The sequence below is a fragment of the Engystomops pustulosus genome, chromosome 2 (assembly GCF_040894005.1).
Source record: "Engystomops pustulosus chromosome 2, aEngPut4.maternal, whole genome shotgun sequence".
Taxonomy (NCBI): Eukaryota; Metazoa; Chordata; class Amphibia; order Anura; family Leptodactylidae; genus Engystomops; species Engystomops pustulosus.
In genome coordinates, this window is record NC_092412.1 from 253,124,552 (window position 1) to 253,148,734 (window position 24,183).

The 24,183-nt window shown below is 45.5% G+C and overlaps 1 protein-coding gene across 1 annotated transcript in view; it reads right to left on the minus strand.

Moving 5' to 3' along the window:
- Positions 1 to 2,562: 2,562 nt before the first annotated feature.
- LOC140119636 (cell surface glycoprotein CD200 receptor 1-like) overlaps positions 2,563 to 24,183 on the minus strand; it is a 31,775-nt gene continuing 10,154 nt past the window's right edge. Inside the window, exons 2-6 of the mRNA XM_072138866.1 lie at positions 16,885 to 17,181; positions 14,221 to 14,475; positions 11,597 to 11,690; positions 6,951 to 7,011; positions 2,563 to 4,570 (exon numbers count right to left, since the gene is read on the minus strand). Coding sequence (XP_071994967.1) covers positions 4,475 to 4,570; positions 6,951 to 7,011; positions 11,597 to 11,690; positions 14,221 to 14,475; positions 16,885 to 17,181 — 803 coding nt within the window. The 3' untranslated portion in view covers positions 2,563 to 4,474. The remainder of the gene's footprint in view (positions 4,571 to 6,950; positions 7,012 to 11,596; positions 11,691 to 14,220; positions 14,476 to 16,884; positions 17,182 to 24,183) is intronic.

Genomic DNA, 24,183 nt, shown 5'->3' on the forward strand with positions numbered 1-24,183 from the left:
TTGTAGGTCATAAACAAGACAGGGATAATAATTCAGGAATGGAGTGATGAAAGTTTCCTGTTTTAGGACTCGAAAACGTTGACCATTAGCATAATTTTAAAAGTGTATTTTACAAGAAAGGCGACCATGGATAACAAATATAAGAATATTACCACAGTTCCGGTGCCTGAATCTATGAGGAAGAGTCCCTGGTTTAGCATGATGGATTTTGATTGGAGATTTCCTTTAAAGTGAACCTATCAGCAGGAATGTAACTATTAGCTGATGACAGGTTCCAATAGCCTATGCTCTGCTGATGTCTATTTCACATGAACTACCAGCAGCATGTGTGTGCCTGTCTCCTCTCCTTCACACTCATGCAGCTACTTCCTGCTCCCCACTTCCTGTCATGTGCATTGAGCAGGGGAGGGAGGGGGAAGGTGTGGAGGAGAGGAAGATTGCACCAGGAGACTGAGACACAGACTGCAGCTACTTCCTGCTCCCCACTTCCTGTCATGTGCATTGAGCAGGGGAGGGAGGGGGAAGGTGTGGAGGAGAGGAAGAATGCACCAGGAGACTGAGACACAGACTGCAGCTACTTCCTGCTCCCCACTTCCTGTCATGTGCATTGAGCAGGCAGGGGAGGGGGAAGGTATGGAGGAGAGGAAGAATGCACCGGGAGACTGAGACACAGACTGCAGCTACTTCCTGCTCCCCACTTCCTGTCATGTGCATTGAGCAGGCAGGGGAGGGGGATGATGTGGAGGAGAGGAAGAATGCAACAGGAGACTGAGACTGCAGCTGCTCCCTCCCCTTCCCTCAGGACTCACCACTCGCTGCTGGCAGGGAGCGAGGTGATGTAAAATAAACTTTTATAAACTACTGAAATGATTCAGAATGCTGACAATGGCATTTTAAAAATGAGCATAGCGTAGGCTATAGGAACCGGTCACCAGCTAAAAATTACATTCCTGGTGATAGGTTCGCTTTAAGCACTGGGGTGAATGACACTTTTAGGCAGCATTTAGATATATTTGTCCAAATCGAATCAGAAAAGATTCAGATTCCATTGGATGCCTGAAAAATGCCAAATTCTTACCAAATCCATTAAGCAGCAAATAGATTCACTCATCTAAATTAATTATTTTGATCATTTTGGATATTTTCAGTGATAAAGCTGACATTTTGCAAATGTTTTTCAGTGATTTGAACCCAAAAATGTATGGAGTTTTCAGGGCTTAACAATCTATAACCTATCCATGGAGTAGATCTTCGAAATCACAATTTCGGGAGGATGGGGGGGGGGGGGTTTGGTCATCCATCTATCACCCACACAAATCATCTGTTCTCAGTGACTGATAAGCAGAGTATGCAGACAGCGCCGTTCTCACTGTGCTGGTCAGTCCAGTTACTGCAGATCAGGACTTGAATCCTGCAGTGACTCGCTTTAGCCACTACAACGACAGTGGCGCTGTCTGCTTCCTGTTACAATTTTTGTGTATTAACTCTTGAAAATCTCTGATCTCTGCCGGGTTAGACCCCGCTCGTACATTTCTCCGAATTTTCTTGACTTCGCCTTCCTATCATGTAAACATCTGCATTTCCGTCCTCTGTACTGTCCATATTACATGGTCTCATTGAGCTCCATCGCTGCAGCAGCCGCAGCGCAGCGGATGTGTAGGTGGCGATTCTGTGGCTAAAGGTATTGAGGTCAATGTTTTTTTACCTGTAATATAATAAATTAAATCTTCTGTAAGTTTTTGTATCTCTTTTTATATCCTTACAGATTATTTTGTGCTTATTTTTGCCGTATTTTCCGAGGTGAAGTGTTAATACCAGAGCGTTAGGCTCATTGTTTTATTGTTTGCACGTTCTTGCTATTTCCTTTGTGGTTTCTCTTTTATATTACCTATTTGAAATTTTAGTTTAACTTCTTCAAGACCAAGTTTTTATGTGTTTCCATTTTTCCATTTAACTTTTAGAATTTTTAGCTTTTACACAGCTGTACGAGGGCTTGTTTTCTGCGAGACAATTTGTATTTTCTACTGGCACCATGTAATATTCTGTGCCATGTGCTGGAAAAAAATTCCAAATGTGGTGGAATTGGCAAAAAAACACAGTTGCCCCACCCTCCCCCCTAGGACTTATCACACGCTGCTGGCAGGGTAATGCGAAATAAAGTTTTATAAAGTAGTGGCAGTAATCATAGGGCTGGTGACAGGTTCACTTTAAGTGGTGCTAGTGCAAGTGTACAATTGTATTTAAGTACAATTGTTTTCTCGCAGACAGCAAGCCCTCATGGAGCCCTGATGTGAACGGAAATTTAGCAATTGGAATGTGGAACATGAAAAAAATGGAAATTCAAAAACTGGAAAGGATCTGGTGAGGAAGTGGTTAAAAAAAATTCAGCAAAATGCTATTTCATGTGTCTGCATGATCTGCTTTTACACACAAAGGTCAAATAAAAAGTGTGGGTGGAAATGATTTGCATTGAAAGTTAAAGAGTCCTATAAAAAAAAAATGTAATTTTTTTTTTTATTAAATAAAAACTATAAACAATAGAATATACATATGTTACATCCTCATGATCATCTCGTATTATACAGATAAAAACAATGTTACAAAAATAGACAATTGTTTTACATCATTTCTGTGCCATTAAATAATACATTTTGTTCAAACTGAGAAATAAAGATCCTGAAAAAAACCAGGGACATTACTCATAGATCCAGGCACCGGGACTGTGGTATCTTCTTATATTTGTTATCTATGGCCTTTTTCCTTCTGAAATCAACTTTAAAATTATGTTAATGAGGGGCATTACCAGATCCTCTCTGTGCTGTAGCTTCACAGGCTGTTACACTGTGAAGGGGAACTTCCCCCTACCACTGGCCATGGATAACAAAAATCAGAAGATACCACAGTCCCGGTGCCTGGATCTAGGATTAATGTCCCTGGTTTATCAGGACGGATTCTGATCCTTTAAAGCAGTAGGAGGGAACCTATGGTTCGGGAGGCAGATGTGGCCCTTTTGTTGCCTGCATCTGGCTTTCAGATCTTTAATGAATAGTGATGGCTGCTGTGTGTCTTATACTGATCACTGGACACAGGCAGCGATGTTACCGCTGCCTACATCCTTTGTACGACCCAAGCACCATAACGGCCATCGTCTAAGCCTGGGTCAAAGAGAAGAGCGTGGGAGCGATGAGGAGCTGGCTAAAGGGAGTGTAGGTAGGTGAATATTCATACTTGGGGGCATGTGCTGTGGCTACCGATCTACTTGGGGGCATGTGCTATGGCTACCTATCTGCTGGGAGGCATGTGCTGTGGCTACCTATCTACTGGGGATATTTGCTGTGGCTACCTATCTACTGGGAGGCATGTGCTGTGGCTACCTATCTACTGGGGGCATGTGCTGGGGCTACCTATCTACTGGGGGCATGTGCTGGGGCTACCTATCTACTGGGGGCATGTGCTGGGGCTGCCTATCTACTGGGAGGCATGTGCTGTGGCTGCTTATCTACTGGGAGCATGTGCTGTGGCTACCTATCTACTGGGGGCATGTGCTGTGGCTGCCTATCTACTGGGGATATGTGCTGGGGCTACCTATCTACTTGGGGCATGTGCTGTGGCTGCCTATCTACTGTGAGGCATTTGCTGGGGCTTCCTATCTACTGGGGGGCATGTGCTGTGGCTGCCTATCTACTGGGGGCATGTGCTGTGGCTGCCTATCTACTGGGGATATGTGCTGGGGCTACCTATCTACTGGGGGCATGTGCTGTTGCTGCCTATCTACTGTGAGGCATGTGCTGTGGCTACCTATCTACTGGGAGGCATGTGCTGGGGCTGCCTATCTACTGTGAGGCATGGACTGGGGCTGCCTATCTACTGGGAGACATGTGTTGGGGCTGCCTATCTACTGTGATGCATGTGCTGGGGCTACCTATCTACTGGGGGCATGTGCTGTGGCTACCTATCCCCTGGGTGGCATGTGCTGTGGCTAACTATATTCTGGGAGGTATGTGCTAGGTCTGCCTATCTACTGGGGGGCATGTGCTGTGGCTGCCTATCTACTGGGAGGCACGTGCTGGGGCTACCGATCTTCTGGGAGGTATGTGCTGTGGCTGCCTATCTACTGGGGATATGTGCTGTGGCTACCTACCTACTGGGAGGCCTGTGCTGGGGTTACCTATCTACTGGGGATATGTGCTGTGGCTGCCTATCTACTGGGGGGCATGTGCTGTGGCTACCTACCTACTGGGAGGCCTGTGCTGGGGTTACCTATCTACTAGGGATATGTGCTGTGGCTACCTACCTACTGGGAGGCCTGTGCTGGGGCTACCTATCTACTGGTGGGCGTGTTCTGGGGCTACCTACCTACTAATTATACTACAATTAGTACTAATATAGTATATTTATAACCTGGATATGAGGAAAGCTATGATAATTTTTCAGGATAATCTGGTGGATACGTTTGTGTCTTGTCTTGTGTTCCTTAGACTACGTGCGGTTCAGCAAATTTAGTCGCCATGGAGTAAATGACATTTTCGCGCTGGGTGAAGGTTTCGTAGGGTTCACATTCCTGTTTGTTCTGTGTGTAAGAAAAAGAGACACAATTAGATCCCTCGTCCCCAAATCCTCCATCCTGATTGTGTATCAGATGTAACGGAGCCAGAAATGTTGGGAATAGGGGCTCATGCACACCAGCAGCCTCTGCCGGGTGCTCTTTAACCCCTTAACGACCGGGCCCTTTTTGGTTTTTTTATTTCCATTTTTCACTCCCCACCTTCAAAAATCTATAACTTTTTTATTTTCATTTTTTTATTTTTACAAAAAATTAAAAACCTCCTGTACAAAATTTTATTTTTGATTTCTCCATCATCTGACGCTAATACCTTTTTCATACTTTGGTGCACGGAGCTGTGGGTGGTGTCGTTTTGTGTGACTTTCGATGACGTTTTCAATGCTTCATATTTTTAGGACTGGATGACCTTTTGATCACTTTTTAATGAATTTTTTTATATTTTTCAAAAATTGCGCTATTTCCTGTTACGGGTCTAAACGCAGTAAAAAAAACGTTATAACATTTTGATAGATCGGGCATTTTCAGATGCGGAAATACCTAATGGGGGTCATTTACTAAGGGCCCGATTCGCGTTTTCCCGAAGTGTTACCCGAATATTTCCGATTTGCGCCGATTTTTCCCTGTATTGCCCCGGGATTTTGGCGCACGTGATCGGATTGTGGAGCATCGGCGCTGGCATGCAGGCGATGGAAATCTGGGGGCGTGGCCAAACGAAAACCCGATGGATTCGGAAAAACCGTATTGCGGGACTCGCGCTTACCTTCACCAGGTATAGGCTCGTGCATTCTGGCGGACCTCGGGGAACTTCAGCGCAGCAGCTACATCTGGTGGACGTCGGAGGAACTGCCTTAGTGAATCGCCGGAAGACCTGAATCCACCGCAGAGAACGCACCTCTGGATCGCGAATGGACCGGGTAAGTAAATCTGCCCCCATAGTGTTTATGAGTTTTACTGTTTATTTATATTTATATCAGTTCTAGGGAAATGGGGGTGATTTGGATTTTTAGGTTTTTTTATTATAATTTTTTTTTTTACTTTTACTATTTTTCAGACCCCCTAGGGTACTTTAACCCTAGGTTGTCTGATTGATCCTACCATATACTACAGAATAGCAGTATATGGGGATTTACCTCCTCATTCATTACAATGTGCAAATCGCACATTGTAATTAAAAGGTTAAAATGAGATTTCCATGAGTCTTTGGAAGACCCAAGGCTGTCATGGCGACTGATTGCCGCTCACCAATGATGTCACAGGGAGCAACAATCGTCAGCAAGATGGCGGCGCCCAAGCACCACCATCTTTTTGAAGCCGCCGCCGGCAAATCAACGGGATAACACCCGCGATCGGTGCTAGCAATATGCAGCAAAGTCTTGAATATTAAGGGGTTAATATTGTCCTTGGCAGATGCGCAGAAGCCTTACACATCTGTAGATTTGGGTTCTTTCCATTCCCTATTGTGTGTTGGTTTTGCCTTACTTGGACAATGAACAGGTTCTTGCCAAATCAGTGTAAACAGCAGAAGTTACCCCCGTCTAACTTTACTCTTCCCTGGTGGATGGGATTTACCGAGTTGTGCGCAATAGTCTCCCTGAACTTGCATGTGGCGCCCCCTACTGGAAAGCAACATGTTTATGTAGTCACATATACAGTAGCCGTCTATCACAAACTTATTACTTTTGGTAACATTGCAACATGATGACCCTTGTGGTACGACTGACATGTTTTTTTGGACGCAGTGTGATCTCATATTTAACCCTTCTTCTGTGGATGAAGGATAAGTTACAACAATGGGAAAACGCCATTTTCCTGAGGATTGTCGCTCCCCGATAACATTGTGCGTGCACAGCACCGACATTTAAAGGGGTTGTCCAAGACTGTAAAAAGAAAACTTTGGTGGCCGGGAAGGGGGCTGCGTAAAAAAATAAACATGTACTAACCTCTACAGTCCCTCACGGCTCGCCCTGCGTAGCCACCTCTCCGGTCCGTGCCCCATGTAAACGAATAGGCACGGAAGCCGCACTGCATTCAGCTTCCGAATGGTTGAGGTGGCGGGCCACGGGCACTCGTCTCACATATAAAGCACATGGCGTGGCAGGCCACCTAAGCTGTCCGAAAGCTAAATTCAGCACGGCTTCTGAGCCCCTGTTTGATTGCATGGGGCACGGACAGGAGAGATCACAGCGCAGGACACCAGGAGGGACCACAGAGGTAAGTACCAAGGTGGCTCGGACAACCCCTTTAAATAGTGGCAGGCATGTTAAACAGTTAACGCTTTGCCAGCACCGGGGTGTGAGAAGAACCCAAACTTCTGGCTGATGAGTTCACACCTTCTCATCACTATCTATGAACAACAAAATATTTTTAGAATTGTGAATGTACTTACCTCCTCGCAGTCGGTTTGTCTTTGCTTGGGGTTTGCATTCATCATTGACTTGAAGCATCTCCTGCAGTGCGGAAAGAGACAAATATTTAAAAAGTCATTAAAGCCGAGTCTACAGATAAATACTTTCATTTACATTCACTACTTTCATCCAATCTTCATTTTGGAAGGTTCAGGTAAAAATTATACATAATGGGGGTCATTTACTAAGGGCCCGATTCGTGTTTTCCCGACGTGTTACCCGAATATTTCCGATTTGCGCCGATTTCCCTGAATTGCCCCGGGACTTTGGCGCACGCGATCGGATTGTGGCGCATCGGCGCTGACATGCACACGATGGAAATCGGGGGGCGTGGCCGAACGAAAACCCGACGGATTCGGAAAAACTGCCGCTTTTAAAAAAATAAAAGTGTTGCGAGACTTGCACTTACCTTCACTAGGAATAGGCCGGTGAACTTGAGTGCATTTCGGCGGGCCTCGGCGGACTTCAGCGCGGTGCGCTGACTACAAGGGGATCTGCTCCCGATACAGCAGTTATTACTGGTGTCTATGAGTGACCTAGTGGTTATGTTGGGAATTGCAGCCTATTCTGAGTTTTTCTTTTACAACACAAAAATGTGTAGATGATCCACGGGGAAAAGTGTTAGTTTTCCAGAAAATAAAAGGGTTAGGCCCCTTCCACACTTGCGTTGCAGATCACGTCAGAGTCTGATCAGGGGGCGATCAGGGTTTGGTCAGTGAAAAACTGACATTTTGCATCAGAATGCGATCAGTTTTTAGTCAGAGTTTGTTCAGAGTCTCAGTTTTTCACGCGTGTTTTCAATGCAATTTCAATGCGTTGGGGCAGATTTAGTTACCCGGACCATTCGCGATCCAGTGGCACGTTTTCTGCGCTGGATTTGGGTCCGGCCGGGATTTATTAAGGTAGTTCCTCCGACGGCCACCAGTTGGCGCTGCTGCGCTGAAGTTCCCCGAAACGCACTTGAATTCACCGAGCCGGGCTGAGTGAAGGTAAGCGCGAGTCTCGCGACACATTTTTGCTTTTTAAATGCGGCGGTTTTTCTGAATACGTCAGGTTTTCGTTCGGCTACGCCCCCCCCATTTCCGTCGTGTGCATGCCAGCGCCGATGCGCCACAATCCGATCGCGTGCGCTAAAATCCCAGGGCAATTCAGGGAAAATCGACGCAAATCGGAAATATTCGGGTAACACGTCGGGAAATTGCGAATCGGGCCCTTATTAAATGACCCCCATTGTCCTTGCATTGCACTTGCAAGTGTCTCAGAGTGTGATGCGTTTTTGATGCATCTCCATAAACTTGTATGGTGCATTTTTCACGCGCGTGACTTGCAAAAGTAGAGCATGTGGAGACATAAACACGCGCTAAAAAAAAAAAATGCGCGTGTGTGCGTGAAAAAAAATTGCAAGTGTGAAAAAGCCCATTGATTACAGTGGGGCAGATTTATCAAGCTGTCTGAAAGTCAGAATATTTCTAGTTGCCCAAGGCAACCAATCACAGCTCTCCTTTAAAATATGCATGAGCATTGGTCAAATAAAAGCTGAGCTGTGATTGGTTGCCATGGGCAACTAGAAATATTCTGACTTTCAGACAACTTGATAAATCTGCCCCAATGGGTCAGAGTGCAATGCAAGTTCTGCGCATCAAAAGCACGCACAGGACACGCGCGTGAAAAACACAAGTGTGGAAGGGGCTTAAAGGTGGACATAAAAAAACACAAAACTATCACATATCTAACACAATCACTGCCCCAAACATCACCAAGCGAATCGGCAAATGCCCCTATCAAAGGAAGTTATGGAGAAGACGGTTTATCCCACACCAGGAAGGTCCAGACATCATCACCATACAGGGGGCTACGGAGCTGATTTTACATGCACACAGGAAAGATGCAGCCGCTGACTTGCATGAAAGTAATAATAATAGTAACAATAATAAGAATTTATTGTCCCCAAGGGGAAAAGAATTTGTCAAATTCGGGGAAAAAAAACCAAATACTACATTAAAAACATAACATAAACTAGATTGTAAGAATAATACACAACACATATCCACGCATATATTACAATGGTTACCCGAGCATCTCACCGGGCACATTGTAGTATAAACACAGGATTCACAATGTGATAAAGCAGTTCCCTGCGGATCTCCGACACTGGACAAAACCTCACATGACCGGTCACTGCCATCTGTGGTCCAACTGTCAGATAATTCAATATCCAATTGATGAATCTCCAGTCTATGGATAAACCTATTTATCGGCCAATAACTCTGGAATATTAGAGGTAAAAGCACTGCTGAAATCAAGAAACATTGGGGCTCATTTACTTACCCATCCGCGGAGTTCACAGAAAGTGCATTGTCCGTGTATAATGCGCTGTGCCGCGATTCACTAAGATCCTGCGCCCGAAATCCTGCATGTGTCGCTTCCCCGCTCAGGTCCCCGGAGTTCACCTTCTTCTTCCTGGTGCATGTAAGTGCATTGTCCGTGTATAATGCGCTGTGCGGGGAGTCACTAAGATCCTGCCCCCGATATCCTGCATGTGTCGCTTCCCCGCTCAGGTCCCCGGAGTTCACCTTCTTCTTCCTGCTGCATGTAAGTGCATTGTCCGTGTATAATGCGCTGTGCGGGGAGTCACTAAGATCATGCGCCCGATATCCTGCATGTGTCGCTTCCCCGCTCAGGTCCCCGGAGTTCACCTTCTTCTTCCTGGTGCATGTAAGTGCATTGTCCGTGTATAATGCGCTGTGCGGGGAGTCACTAAGATCGTGCGTCCGATATCCTGCATGTGTCGCTTCCCCGCTCAGGTCCCCGGAGTTCACCTTCTTCTTCCTGGTGCATGTAAGTGCATTGTCCGTGTATAATGCGCTGTGCGGGGAGTCACTAGGATCATGCACCAGATATCCTGCATGTGTCGCTTCCCCGCTCAGGTCCCTGGAGTTCTCCTTCTTCTTCCTGGTGCATGTAAGTGCATTGTCCGTGTATAATGCGCTGTGTGGAGAGTCACTAAGATCGTGCACCCAATATCCTGCATGTGTCACTTCCCCGCTCAGGTCCCCGGAGTTTACCTTCTTCTTCCTGGTGCATGTAAGTGCATTGTCCGTGTATAATGCGCTGTGCGGGGAGTCACTAAGATCCTGCCCCCGATATCCTGCATGTGTCTCTTCCCCGCTCAGGTCCCCGGAGTTCACCTTCTTCTTCCTGGTGCATGTAAGTGCATTGTCCGTGTATAATGCGCTGTGCGGGGAGTCACTAAGATCCTGCACCCGATATCCTGCATGTGTCGCTTCCCCGCTCAGGTCCCCAGAGTTCACCTTCTTCTTCCTGGTGCATGTAAGTGCATTGTCTGTGTATAATGCGCTGTGCGGGGAGTCACTAAGATCCTGCGCCCGATATCCTGCATGTGTCGCTTCCCCGCTCAGGTCCCCGGAGTTCACCTTCTTCTTCCTGGTGCATGTAAGTGCATTGTCCGTGTATAATGTGCTGTGCGGGGAGTCACTAAGATCGCGCGCCCGATATCCTGCATGTGTCGCTTCCCCGCTCAGGTCCCCGGAGTTCACCTTCTTCTTCCTGGTGCATGTAAGTGCATTGTCCGTGTATAATGCGCTGTGCGGGGAGTCACTAAGATCGTGCGCCCGATATCCTGCATGTGTCTCTTCCCCGCTCAGGTCCCAGGAGTTCACCTTCTTCTTCCTGGTGCATGTAAGTGCATTGTCCGTGTATAATGCGCTGTGCGGGGAGTCACTAAGATCATGCCCCCGATATCCTGCATGTGTCTCTTCCCCGCTCAGGTCCCCGGAGTTCTCCTTCTTCTTCCTGGTGCATGTAAGTGCATTGTCCGTGTATAATGCGCTGTGCGGGGAGTCACTAAGATCGTGCGCCCGATATCCTGCATGTGTCGCTTCCCCGCTCAGGTCCCCGGAGTTCACCTTCTTCTTCCTGGTGCAAGTAAGTGCATTGTCTTGAGACACAATTTGAATGTTAAATCCCGTGTTCCGTCTGAGTCAGTCGGATCGTCCGATGACCACCCCCCCGATTTCTATCGCATGAAAGCAGTGCTGCTCCGCCACAATCCGATCGCGTGCAACACAATCCCCTGTAAAATACCTGTCACAGCGGTGCAAAACCGGAAAATTAGCCCACATTTGTTAAAGCGTTTGCACCAGTTTTCTGTCTGACTTGTCCGACAAGACAAGAAAAAATGCCACCTAAATGGGCTGTTACTGCTTAGCCGGACAGAGCACCCCAATTCTACAGCATGGAGCAAGGGCACCCAAAATAAGGGTGCATTCTGCTGGAGCAGTGCAGGGGGCGCCAGACCAATGAAGAATGTGCTCTACAATTCCTGAATCTGTCGCACATGGCACACTCTACTCAGACTCTACAGTCTGCACTATTTTTGATAAATGTCGGCCACTGTCTGCAGGGAGCACAGAGCACAGCAGTGTGAGGACACCACCAGTGCACTTCAGGAAGCTACAATCCTGGAATATAAATCCGTATATATCACAGTCCTGATTACACATGTTTCCCCCTGAGACACTACGTAACACTGGCTGGAGTCTATGCTCACACCTGCTGACAGGTTCCCTTTAGTATAATATTTTATGCATTGATTATAGACTATTACCTGAGATATGACAGTTTCCAGATGATCAGACCTATTAGGAATATTAAAGCGACACCGACCACAGATCCTATAACCTCCGCATATGTTCTGCCTACTGCAGGGTGAGAGAAAACATATTAAATGATACATTAGAACTTATGAGAAGTAAATAATCTCAATTTGTGAAAAAATTAAGTAATGTGTTCTGTCTAAAAACAATTCATCACTTTAGGTTCTATCAACTGTTCACATTCAGGGGTTGGAATATACAGTAGTAGAGCAATGACACCCCTAGGGCTAAAATAAATAAAATTGTTCAATTAAACTCCCTTTCCCTAGTACGCATATAGAAATAAATAAAATCATAAACATGTAAATCCTTGTGTACACAATTCCAGTTGTCCCTGGTTTCTGGCCCTGGATCTTCTGACTTTACGGTCGGCAGCCATCTTCTCAGACGATGTGGAGCTCAGCTCTTCTCTGCCTCTAGCCCCTCCCCCCTGCATTCCAGGATGAGTTCACACCCACTGACTTCCTGCCGGCAAACACATCACATCCTGAGGAGAGCTACAAGTTCTTTATCCGTCGGACGGGGAGGGAGGCAATTCAGATCTGTCAGAGCAGAGATGTAGCAGAGCTAAGAATGTTATTGTGTGTAATATGCATCTCTGGATCTCATCATCTCTGATCTGTCTCATCTCTCTCTTTCTATATGTCAGATACTTGTGCAATGTGCAGAAGATTAATGAAAATTTATATAAACCCTGTACCCTGTTAATCTAAGCACATTGTCAGCACACGACATCTCATAGCACTAGAGGGATCATGAAGTGTCTGCTTAGAGAGTCCCAGGTGACATCTCATGGATCTCTCTTCTCTGATCTGTCTCATCTCTCTTTCTATGTGTCAGATACTAGTGCAATGTTGAGAAGGTAAATGTAAGTGTATATAAACCTGTACCCTGATAATCTAAGCACATTTTCAAATCAAAGCATCTCATAGCACAGAGGAATCATGAAGTGTCTGCTTAGGGAGTACCCGCTCACACTCTGGGATCTTATGCTCTGGGATCTATCATCACTGAGTGATAGGAGCTAAAACAGCAATAACACTGAGTAAAATTGTAAAGTAAAGAGTTGAAAATTATCTTTATTGTGCAAACATTACTAGGGGATTGAAATTTGAGAATTTTCTTTCATGGGCAAACCCCTTTAAAGACCTCGTATGCTCCACTGGAGATACTGGGAAGGAAATATGCAAATGCATTATTGGAGGTGGGATTATGAAGACTTTGCCTCATTGATGTCTTGAGAGGTGATCCCCTTAACATCATACATGACTGACTTAAAGCCTGATGCCAAGACATGGGAGAATAGCAGAACCAGTATATGTTTTCCAAAAGCACCAGATTACCAGTTGTGGACAGCACTGTTTTGGCGTTTTTGTCTCTCATCAGCAAAGATGATCAAAATGCAACCTTTGGGAATATTTATCAGAACTTGTACATCAGTTTTCGAACTTACAAGCCCTGAAATAATAGAAATTCCTTGTGAGCCACCAGAAATTGCAATTATTTTCCCTTTTATTCTACTTCCGTGCCTTGTAGGCATGGAGGGCTGTGAAGGAGGGCAAGGCTGGTGGCAGTGTGAACCTGCACTGGTTGTTCCTCCTTCATTGCCTATGACTCTAGTGTAGAATTATACCCCACCACAGCCAGCTACTGGATACATCATGAGGCCAGAGTCTCCAGGAGGGGATACTGTGCTAATGAATGCAACAAAATTGAAACAACACTGTCCACAGTTGGGAATCTATTCCTTTTGGAATATATATACGATTTTGAATATTATCCCACGTCATGTCCTTAGGCTTCTTGATGTATAGGGAGCTGCCTTTCAAGCAGAATTAACGTTCCCTACACTGTGCTGATGAGACACAAGGATCTTGAAACAGCGCTGTCCACAATTGGGTGGTGGTTCCTCTTGTAGAATATATATTAGTTTTGTTATTATCCCACATAAAGTCACTAGGCTTCTTCTAAGTCATGCATGATCTAGAGGGAGCTGCCTTTCAGGGTAGCAAAAAAATCACAGAGTTTTCCTTATCCCACCGTGGGAAATGTATTTGCATATTCCTAACAGGGAGGGAAAAAATGCATAGGAGCAGAGGAATAACAGGGGAGGGAAATAAAATGAGGCAGAGGTGTTGTGCAGTGGAGGAGAGGAAATAAAGAGTTGAGGAGTAATATGGCAGAATCAAGGCCAATTATGGTTAAGGGTAAAAGGTCTAAGGTCGAGCACTTCTAAAAGTAGGAGGAGTGCCAAAGAAAGATCTCACCTAATGATCTCACATAATTTTTGGAAATCACTGCTCTTATAGATCAACCAGCAGATCGAAGATGCTTTCTGATTCTCCATTGATTGTTCATGGCCAAGCAGCGTATCCAACACTCTCAGAGAGGATATTTAAGATAGAAAGTGCCAGGATAGCGGATATGGCCAGTACATGGAGTAGCAGACCACCCAGACCACCTACAGTTCTGTCGATAAGAGGAATTGGGCTTCCGATTCTTGTGATGAGTGGTAGTCCCAACGACCAATTAAAAATTATATAAATTGTGGGCATACAATGAGATAAGCACTTACCTCTCAGGGTAATGTCTTCTCTCCATGGATGTAGAAGCGTTGGATGAGACACAACACAAGTCACTGATGTCCCATTAACCCTTCCTCTTCTAAATGTGCTGATAACTGACCAGGTCCGGTCCGGTTCTCCCAGTACTGTAGTATTTATATCATGTGAATGTGGGATCCAGGAGATTTCTGCAGGCGGATTCCCCCCGGTGGCTCCACACTCTGCAGATCCATCGCTATTGTGACGTAGATACGTAGACGGAGGAGCTAGGGAGGAGAATGGAGTTTGCTTAGAGTGTGAAGGACTTCCTATTCTCAGTCTCTCTTCAATAAATTCTACTTGTTCTAAGAAGAGGCCAAAGACTTATGTTTCTCTTGGGGTGGTACATGTGGCATGTATGGAAAATAAGCCAAAACAGAAAATCTATTCTATAGTGAAATGACTTCAGCAGACAGCACTGCTTCTAAGTTTTTACTTCTCATCAGTGAATAGCAGAAAGCTGGTTTGGCCAGGTGAATGTGGATAACTTTATATGTATGTCAGGGGGGGTTCATATGTTGTCTGTCTGGACTTTTACGGGCCAAAGGTGCAGATGGATTGTGTCTTAAACCTGTAGCACTGCACAATGGAACAATTGGGGAGAGCTCCGGGGCTGAGCCCCCTCCATAGAGGGAAGGTGTGTCAGCTGTATTGTACAGCACCTGACTTCAACTGACACAATCAGTGATGGCAACAAATGTAGCAGTGTATTCTATTAAGTGCCATGGTCCAAACAATGACAACACCAGTGACTAACAAAGGATTATAAATGTCCCAAAATATCTGGGGACAATTCAGTTTGTTCCGCAGAAAGAGACTACAAAGTTCCATACACCAGATTCAGATTAAATCAAATAAAAAGACGAGGGGGGACTGTCTCCGCCTGTAGAAATCAAGGTTTAATCACCAGAGGCGACAGGGCTTCTTTACTATGAGAACTGTCAATCTGTGGAATAGCCGAGCTCAGGCGCTGGTCACAGCAGGGACAGCAGAGAGCTCAGGCGCTGGTCACAGCAGGGACAGCAGAGAGCTCAGGCGCTGGTCACAGCAGGGACAGCAGATTGCTCAGGCGCTGGTCACAGCAGGGACAGCAGAGAGCTCAGGCTCTGGTCACAGCAGGGACAGCAGAGAGCTCGGGCGCTGGTCACAGCAGGGACAGCAGAGAGCTTGGGCACTGGTCACAGCAGAGAGCTCGGGCGCTGGTCACAGCAGGGACAGCAGAGAGCTCAGGCGCTGGCCACAGCAGGGACAGCAGAGAGCTCAGGCGCTGGTCACAGCAGGGACAGCAGAGAGCTCAGGCGCTGGTCACAGCAGGGACAGCAGAGAGCTTCAAGAAGGGTCTAGATGCCTTTTTACACCTAAATAACATTGATGGTTATATTATATAGAATTGTTTCCCCTAAATCCCTTCCTCATCCAATCCCTTCCCTTCCTTCGTTGAACTTGATGGACAAGTGTCTTTTTTTAACCGTATAAACTATGATACCAATGCATAAAAAAGTAACGAGTGTTGACGATACAGAGAAAAAAACGATTGCAAAGGTTATAAGACACAACAAAACTCTATGAATTTGGAATTTGAAGGGGATTTCATTTTGACCTCACACAGAAAGCCGTAAAAACAAAGCAAATGAGAAAATGGCAAAACTGTGTTTCTACGTCAACGTCAGCACATTTGGAATTTTTTCCCTTTCCAGTGCATTGCATGAAATATTAAATTACAGCCCATATTCCTGACAAACCCTCATATTTCTCTGTAAACAGAATAATCAAAAAAATTAAAACTTGCTAAAGATGGGGAGAAAAAAAAATCGAAAATGAAAAATGGCTAAAGAGAGTGATAAATCCATGGGTGCTCCTCTATGGGTTGTACTTAATCGGGGTTTTGTGTTTTTTGGGAGGAGGGTGATGGGGGCAGATTGATAGAAGGGAAATTAGTTGTTGTTGCTTGTAAGATACTAATTTTATATTTTTAGGTGTTAGATGCAGCAGATGCTGATTTACTAGTACAATGTGGGGTCCCACTTAAAATAGAGAACTACAACTATCAGGTGCCTGCAGGGACATGTTCCCCTAATAGAGCTGCTAGTGACCTCATCTCTAGACACGTAGAGGAAAAGCTAGTCCCTCGCTGTGATGTCCATGAAGTGTTTCCAGAATTGCTTTCCTCAGACTAGAGTTACCCTTAAGCCACCACTAGGTGGAGCTCTCTGCATACAGAGTAGATTTACACAGCACTTATAAGACTAAGTGGGGGTTCATCATCTTTCAGGGGAAGCCACCTTGTGGCAGCAGCACATAGCTCCATAGTCTATTCACTGCAGTAAATGTGTACAATCTTACTCTGCTGCTTGAGATGCGATAGACAAGGACCAATTTACTATATTAAAGAAAATGTATAAACTGATAAATCTTGGCCTGGAAAGCCAACATCAATATTTTTTCTCCTAAAACAGTGCCTATGGAGGATCAGCTGATCTCACTAACATAGCAGTTGGACGGGTCACTGTCTCCACCAAGTCCAGCACATTCCTCTCCTGCTGCTGTTAATGTTCTTATGAACTCATTAATCTACATTTCATGGCAGGAGTCACTCATATAATTTGTATAGAAGATTCTAACTTATTCTTACTCACCTAATACTTGGAGTGAAATGTTTCTGATGACTGTGTCATTATCATTTACAACCTCACATCTGTAATGTCCTCCATCAGTTACGTCAGCATCACTGATACTCAGGGATGTGTTGTGTATCCTCATCCTTGTACTGCAGGAGCTGTGTGATGTCTTTGTGTTGTTTTCCTCTAGTTTATCTGATATTATACAGGATGAATTATACAGATGAAGCTTCCATGTGACCAGTAGTAATGTATCTCCAGGATCGGCGTCACACGGCAGAACAATAGACTGACCTCTCCGCACCCGCACCGCATCTGGAATGAGAGAAAAAGATGAGAAATATTAACATAATAATAATAATAACAATAATAATAATTCTGTTACTTATATGCAGCACACAGATAGTGAGATGTCTGATGTGTTGTAGAAATACATATTAAATTAAAGGACTTCATTGTATAACATTGCAATATACTGGATGAAGCTGTTGACTCCCGGCACCATCACAGAACCTCTGCTGCTGTTTAGTTGAGGTTGGCAAGAACAATGTGATGACCAGGGGTGGATGGGCTGTACGATGGACGTACATGGGCCCTGGGCTGTAGGAATATTATAGCCACTACAAGTCTGGAATCACTTCCTAGATCTGGTACTAGAATCAGCTTCTTGAGAAATGGAGAATTAGTCTCATCTTCCTGCTTTCAATGTGTGACTTCAGGACCTTGGGGGATCTTCAAAGGTCGTGAACAGGCTTTTGTGTACATGTGTATTGAGAACAAAAGAGATGTTCGAGGATTTCATGCAGGGTTGGCCCCAGGTTTCAGTAAGCCCCTGGGCGTCAGAGCCTCAGTAGGCCCTTTTGCAGTGAGCTCACGAGGCAACATTCAAAATTCAGAAACTAAAACAATGGCGAGGCCATTGAAGAACCGCAGACAACTTCGCAGGATCCATCTGTAGACCCTTGTCAAAGATGATATAGCTGAGGAAGAGAACATTCTTCTGGTGGAACTGGTACTCCTCAAGTTTGCCACAAGTGGAACTGATGGGACTCAAGGTCTGTATAGAACACCAGGATATCATCGAGGTAGACTACGACACAGGTCTACAGCAAGTCTCTGAAAATGTTGTTGACAAACACATGAAAAACAGCTGGTGCATTGTACATGATCATGCCATTTGAGTCCAAATGGCCTGATCATGAACTCGAAGTGCCCATCACGAGTATTGATGGCGGTCTTCCACTCATCGCCTTTACGGATCCGAATTAGGTTATACTCCCCATAGAGGTCAAGTTTGATGAAGTCCTTGGCTCCATGTAAGCGGTTAAAGAGTTCCGTGATCAACGGCAAGGGATAGCGGTTCTTTACCGATTTCTGGTTTAGGCCACAATAATCCATGCATGGACGGAGTGACCCATCCTTTTTGGCCACATAGTAGAACGCCACACTAGCAGGAAAAGAAGACTTGCGTATGAACCCCCCTCTGCTGATTCTCTTTCACGTAGGCCGACATCACAGCGGTTTCGGGCACAGACAGTGGGTACAACCGACCCTGTGGAGGAGATGTGCCCGGCAGCAGGCAATTGGGCAATCGTAGGGTTGGTGCAGTGGCAAAGTCTCTGCTTCCTTCTCTGAAAAAACATCAGCAAAGTCCACATATGGAGCGGGGAGACCCACCAGAGGCTTGGATGACGTTGGAAGCGAGACGGTGGAGATGTTACAAGGTAGCTCCAGACAGCATGGAAATTCAGTCCCCAGCGGAGAACTTCACCAGTCTGCCAGTCGAGCACCGGTGCGTGGCGGTGCAACTACAGAAGACCCAGAAGAACTGATGACTTGCACCGGATTAGCAAATAAAAGGAAAGTCTCTCCTTATGCAAGACCCCCACTTGTATGCATAGGGGTTCAGTGCGGTACCGGATCGGGTCTTGGAGAATCTGCCCACTGACTGAGATAACCAGCGGCTTCTCAAGACGGACCTCAGGAAGATGTTACTGAGAGACCAGGGCGGCATCCACAAAGTTTCCTGCGAACCAGAATCCAGGAAGGCAGAGGCTTGAAACTGATTACCTGTCACGGAGCTGAGTAAACAGGTATGTTCAGGCGAGGAGAAGCTTTGTTCTCGCATAGGGACGCTACTCCCAAAAACCCTAGGTGCGTGCGTTTCCCGGATGCTGAGGATGAAGTGGACAGGACTGAAGGAAATGTTCCGGGCTGGCACAATAAAGGCAGAGGTTCTCCTGGCATCGCCGGGAAAGTTTCTGGGTGGACAGCCAAGCCCTGTCCAGCTGTATGCTCACTGCAGGTGGCTGAAACGGTCTTTGGAAAGCAGGAGCCAGCAGAGGCAAACGTCGGACCCGTTCTTGCTCGAGACGTTGCTCCTCAGAGCTCTCCCTAAACCGGATATCAATCCGAGAGGCCAGAGAGATGAGATTGCTCAGAGTAGATGGCAGGTCACATGCAGACAGCGCGTCTTTAACTTGTCCCAAAAGTCCCTTTTTAAAAGTCTCAATCAGGGCAGCATTGTTCCAGGCTAGCTCAGAGGCCAGAGTACAAAACTGAACCACAAAGCCACCAACAGATGAGTCCCCTTGACGCAGGTTCAGTTGTACAGTCTCAGTTGAAGACGCTCGTGCAGGTTCCTCAAAGACCGACTGGAACTCAGCAAAGCAGTAGGTGATGTTAGCTGTAACCAGGTCTTCTTTGTCCCAGAGGGGAGTAGTCCATGCCAGGGCCTTCCCGGAGAGGAGGCTGATGATAAATGCCACCTCAGACCGTTCCAAGACTTGGCATAAGTTCAGTGTGCAAGGAGCAATAGTGAAGCCCCTGCACAACTTGGGGTCTCCATCATATTTAGATGGCATGGATAGTCTCAGCCTAGGTTCAGCAGTAGGTAGGCTAACCGGAGTAGCAGGAGAAGCCACAGGAGCTTGACGCTGTTGCTGAGTTGCCATCAATTGCTGCAACATGGCGGTGACTTGACCAAGCTGTTTACCTTGCGTGGCAATCTGCCGGGACTGCTTGACGATGACAGTGGCAAGATTAGCCAGTTCGGGTCACGAGACCTTGGCTGGATCTTGCTTCTGACTTCTGGGGTAGTGGACCCTCTGGTCCACAGCGGACGATGACGTAAGCCGACATCTGGGATCGGAATCTAAGTGGCACACGGTTTTCACCAGAGCCGGCCGCAAAGCAGGTTGGACTTGCTCGGCGTGATACCACCAAGTTGTTCAACAGGTGTGACTTTGTCCTCTGTGGCAGCCGAGGCGAGGTACAAAGACATTGAGCAAAATCATAGTCGGGGACAGGCAGGAGGTCAGGATGGGCAGCACGGGATCAGAGTCGGGGACTTAGCAATAGGTCAAGGCAGGCAGTGGAGGAACGCAGTCAGGAATGAAACCCGGGGTCACAACAGGAAATCACAATAACAGCGCAGGGCATGAGACAAAGCTTTCTCTAAGGTATAAGACACGAAGATCCAACAGGGTGTGCAGGGAGAGGCAGATTTATATAGAATTCTGGGAAAGGGCCAGGAGGAAATCAGGAGTGGGGACTGGTAAGAAGTGCACCCGTGACAATGTCTCATCTCTGATATGTCTCTCTTTTTCGATGTGTCAGATACTAGTATAATGTCCAGAAGCTCAATGAAAGTGTAGATAAACCTTTACCCTCATCACCTTTCAGGCGCCCCCACAGGTCTACTGTACAAGCCGTGCTTCAGCAGCAGGTCCATGCGCTGCACGCTCTGACGTCAGCCGGCACACACAATACTATTGCAATGGTGGAGGCTGATGTCAGAGCCTGTGACGCCGCATGGACCTGCCGCTGATGGACGGATCACACAGAAGACCTGTGGGGGGTGCCAGAAAGGAGAGTTTTGACACTTATGACACTCAAGTATAAGCAGAGTTTGGGTTTTTCAGCACATTTTTTGTGCTGAAAAACTTGGCTTATACACGAGTATATATGGGATATCAAAACCAGTTAAATGACAGAATAATAATAACAATAAAATTTAATAATTTCATATAAAGTATATCACAATGATAAGGCAAAAAAAAAGTCTTAAAATTCCCCCCGGTGTCCCAGATTTACTAACGAGCTTCAGCCTCTTTTCCGTCAGGACCTAAATGTTTAGACCAGGTCTGAACGGGAAAAGATTTCAGCTTTTTTTGGCAGAGACTATATTAACCCCTTAACGCTCTGCGCCGTAGCTCTACGGCGCAGAGGTATAAGGGGTGTATGAAGAGGGCTCACGGGCTGAGTCCTCTTCATACAAAGGTGGGGGTTTTTGCATATTGCAGAAAACCCCCACCGCTAATAACCGCGGTCGGTGCTTGCACCGATCGCGGCTGTTAACCATGGCATTGCCGCCGGCAAAGCCACCGGCGGCGTTTAAAAACCGCCATCTTTGTTGCGATCGCCGCGCCCCCGAACGTCATCGGGGGGCGGTGATCGGTTGCCATGGTAGCCCCGGGTCTTCTTTTGACTCGAGGCTACATGGCTTCTGCAGTTTCGTTACAATGAGCCAGTGGCTCATTGTAATGAATGAGCTGCAAAAATGCCATATATTGCAGTACAGAAGTATTGCAGTATAAGGTAGGAACGATCTGAGCATCTAGGGTTAATGTACCCTAGATGGTCTAAGGAATAGTGAAAAAAAAAAAAAAAAAAGTTTAAAAATTAAAAAAATTAATAAAATATTAAAAATTCAAATCACCCCCCTTTCCCTAGAACTGATATAAAACATAATAAACAGTAAAAATCACAGACATATTAGGTATCGCCGCGTCCCAAAATGCCCAATCAAAATATAAAAACGGTTACGGGCGGCGGTGACCTCCGAGACGGGAAATGGCGCCCAAATGTCCGAAATGCGACTTTTACACCTTTTTACATCACATAAAAAATAAAATAAAAAATGATCAAAATGTCGCACAGACCTCAAAATGGTAGCAATGAAAACGTCGTCTCATTTCGCAAAAAATGACCCCTCACACATCTCCGTGCGCCAAAGTATGAAAAAGTTATTAGCGTCAGAATATGGCAAATTTTTTTCTCTTTTTGTACACATTCGTTTAATTTTTGAAAATGTATTAAAACACAATAAAACCCGTATAAATCCGGTATCACCGCGATCGCACCGAACCAAAGAATAAAGTAGAGGTGTTATTTTGAGTGCACAGTCAAATTCGAAAAAACTGAGCCCACAAGAACGTTCGTTTTTTTTTCAATTTTTCCACATTTGGAATTTTTTTTCAGCTTCGCAGTACACCGCATGCTAAAATAAATAACATTACGGGAAAGTAAAATTTGTTACGCACAAAATAAGCCCTCACACAGGTCTGTACACGGAAAAATGAAAAAGTTATGGATTTTTGAAGTTGGAGAGTGAGAAATGAGTGAAAAAACCCTGCGTCCTTAAGGGGTTAAATGCAGTGTGCCGGGATGTTCACGGACCTGCCTGTTCCCCACACGCCCCGTTCTCCTCCCAGACATGACTAATCTACACAACATGGTTACTTTGTCACAGAAATAACTGGGATTTGCGCTTCAAATATTTCAATTAAAACAGAAATCTCTCATTGATGGGTGGTTCAGCGTCTAATTTTGCTCATTTTGCAGATTCTGGGGGTTTTTCTGTGACTTTTTTTGGAAAAAGTCACAATCAGTGCTTGGCATATGGGACTTTTCAGACGGAAAAAGTCTCTAATTTCACAGCAAAATCTGGTATGCAATAAATTGTATGCAAAAAGTCCATCAGCCAATCGCAAAAAAGCTGAAAATAGTGATAAATCACCCCTAAATTATAAACTCCCCTTAGGTCTAGTTTGGAGAACTGTACAGCCCCAAAGATCCGATGGAACTTTGCACCTGATCTATTGGATAAAATATAATGGAAATTCTAGGGGTTTTTTTCAATAGAAATTTCATTTAGAGGAAAAGTTCTTTAAACTATTATCCAAAGAGTAGAACAAGCTCCTTATAATCAAACAATCAAATTAAAGGTGACCCTCCTTGTCCTCCCCACTGTCCCTCATAGGAAGGGCGGGACTAAAGAGCAAACAGCCTCAGGTCGGCACACAGGGGGAAATACAGGGGACATGTATGAACAGTCATTTACTATTAAAGGGAACCTGTCAACACATTTGCAAATATACAGCCAGTTGCAGGTTCCCCTAGAGCCTTATTAACTAACTGACACCCTTTTTTTTTAGCTAGAAATTGTTCCACTCAGATTCCCTTATATTAAACTTTATAATTTTACCTTGTATCCAGGAATATCTATAGCGAGTTGAGGTGGACGTGGCCTCCTTGGGCTGAATCCAGCAGCTCCTCCCCATGCTTTCTCAGCATGAAGCATTAATGTCATTTGACCAAAGTGACATCATCTCAGGTCCTTTAGCCTCCTAACATTAGCAAACTGTGCACCAAGCACATATCTCATGAAATCACAGCAAATCATATCACATGAATTCATAGCAGCAGCATGGAGAGGAGTAGACATCCATGCAGGCTGCTGTGATTTCATGTGGTCAGATATGTTCATGAAGTGCAGTTTGCTAATGTTAAGAGGCTAAAGGACCTGTGATAATGTCACCCTGGTCACATGACATTAGGCCACGCCTCCTGACTCGCTCTATAGATCCCTAGGTAAGTTTATAACTCCAATTTTATTGGCATCTGAGAGAAACAATTTTTAGCTAAAGGAAGGGGGTCGGATAGTTATTAGAGCTCTATAGGACCCTGTCACTACAGGTATTTGTGAAAAATGTGGTGACAGGTTCCCTTTAAGGTCTATGGACAAAACAGAGTAGGAGGAGCATCCTATTGTACGTGAATATCCAAAATGATTATTAAGCATAGAAAAGCTCAAACATTTAGAATCAGAGAATTACTATATGTCATGGTAGTCATGGGAAATCTATGGAGGGAAGATCAACCTTGTGATTATTTTCTGAAATCACTTGTCGTGTGAGTCTGATGTATGAGATAACACAAAGGGAAGCCCTGAGTCATGCCCCGCCCCCTCAGTCACTGTATGAAGCATCATAGTTATCAGTTCTTCAAAGAGTGTTCCTTTAAAGGAAACCTACCACTACGGATCTACCTATTAAGGTAGATCCGGTGGTAGGTGCATCTAACGTTTGTAAGGATAGCCCTTTTTAGGGCTAATCTTTTACTCCCCTCTATCTTTGCTAAACTTTAGGCTCCAAAGCCGGACCTACTGCGCATGCGCACATTTCCAGAATGTGGGTGAGTGCGCGCAGCTTCTTGTATCTGCACGCTGAAGATGTCTGGGTAAATGGATCAAAG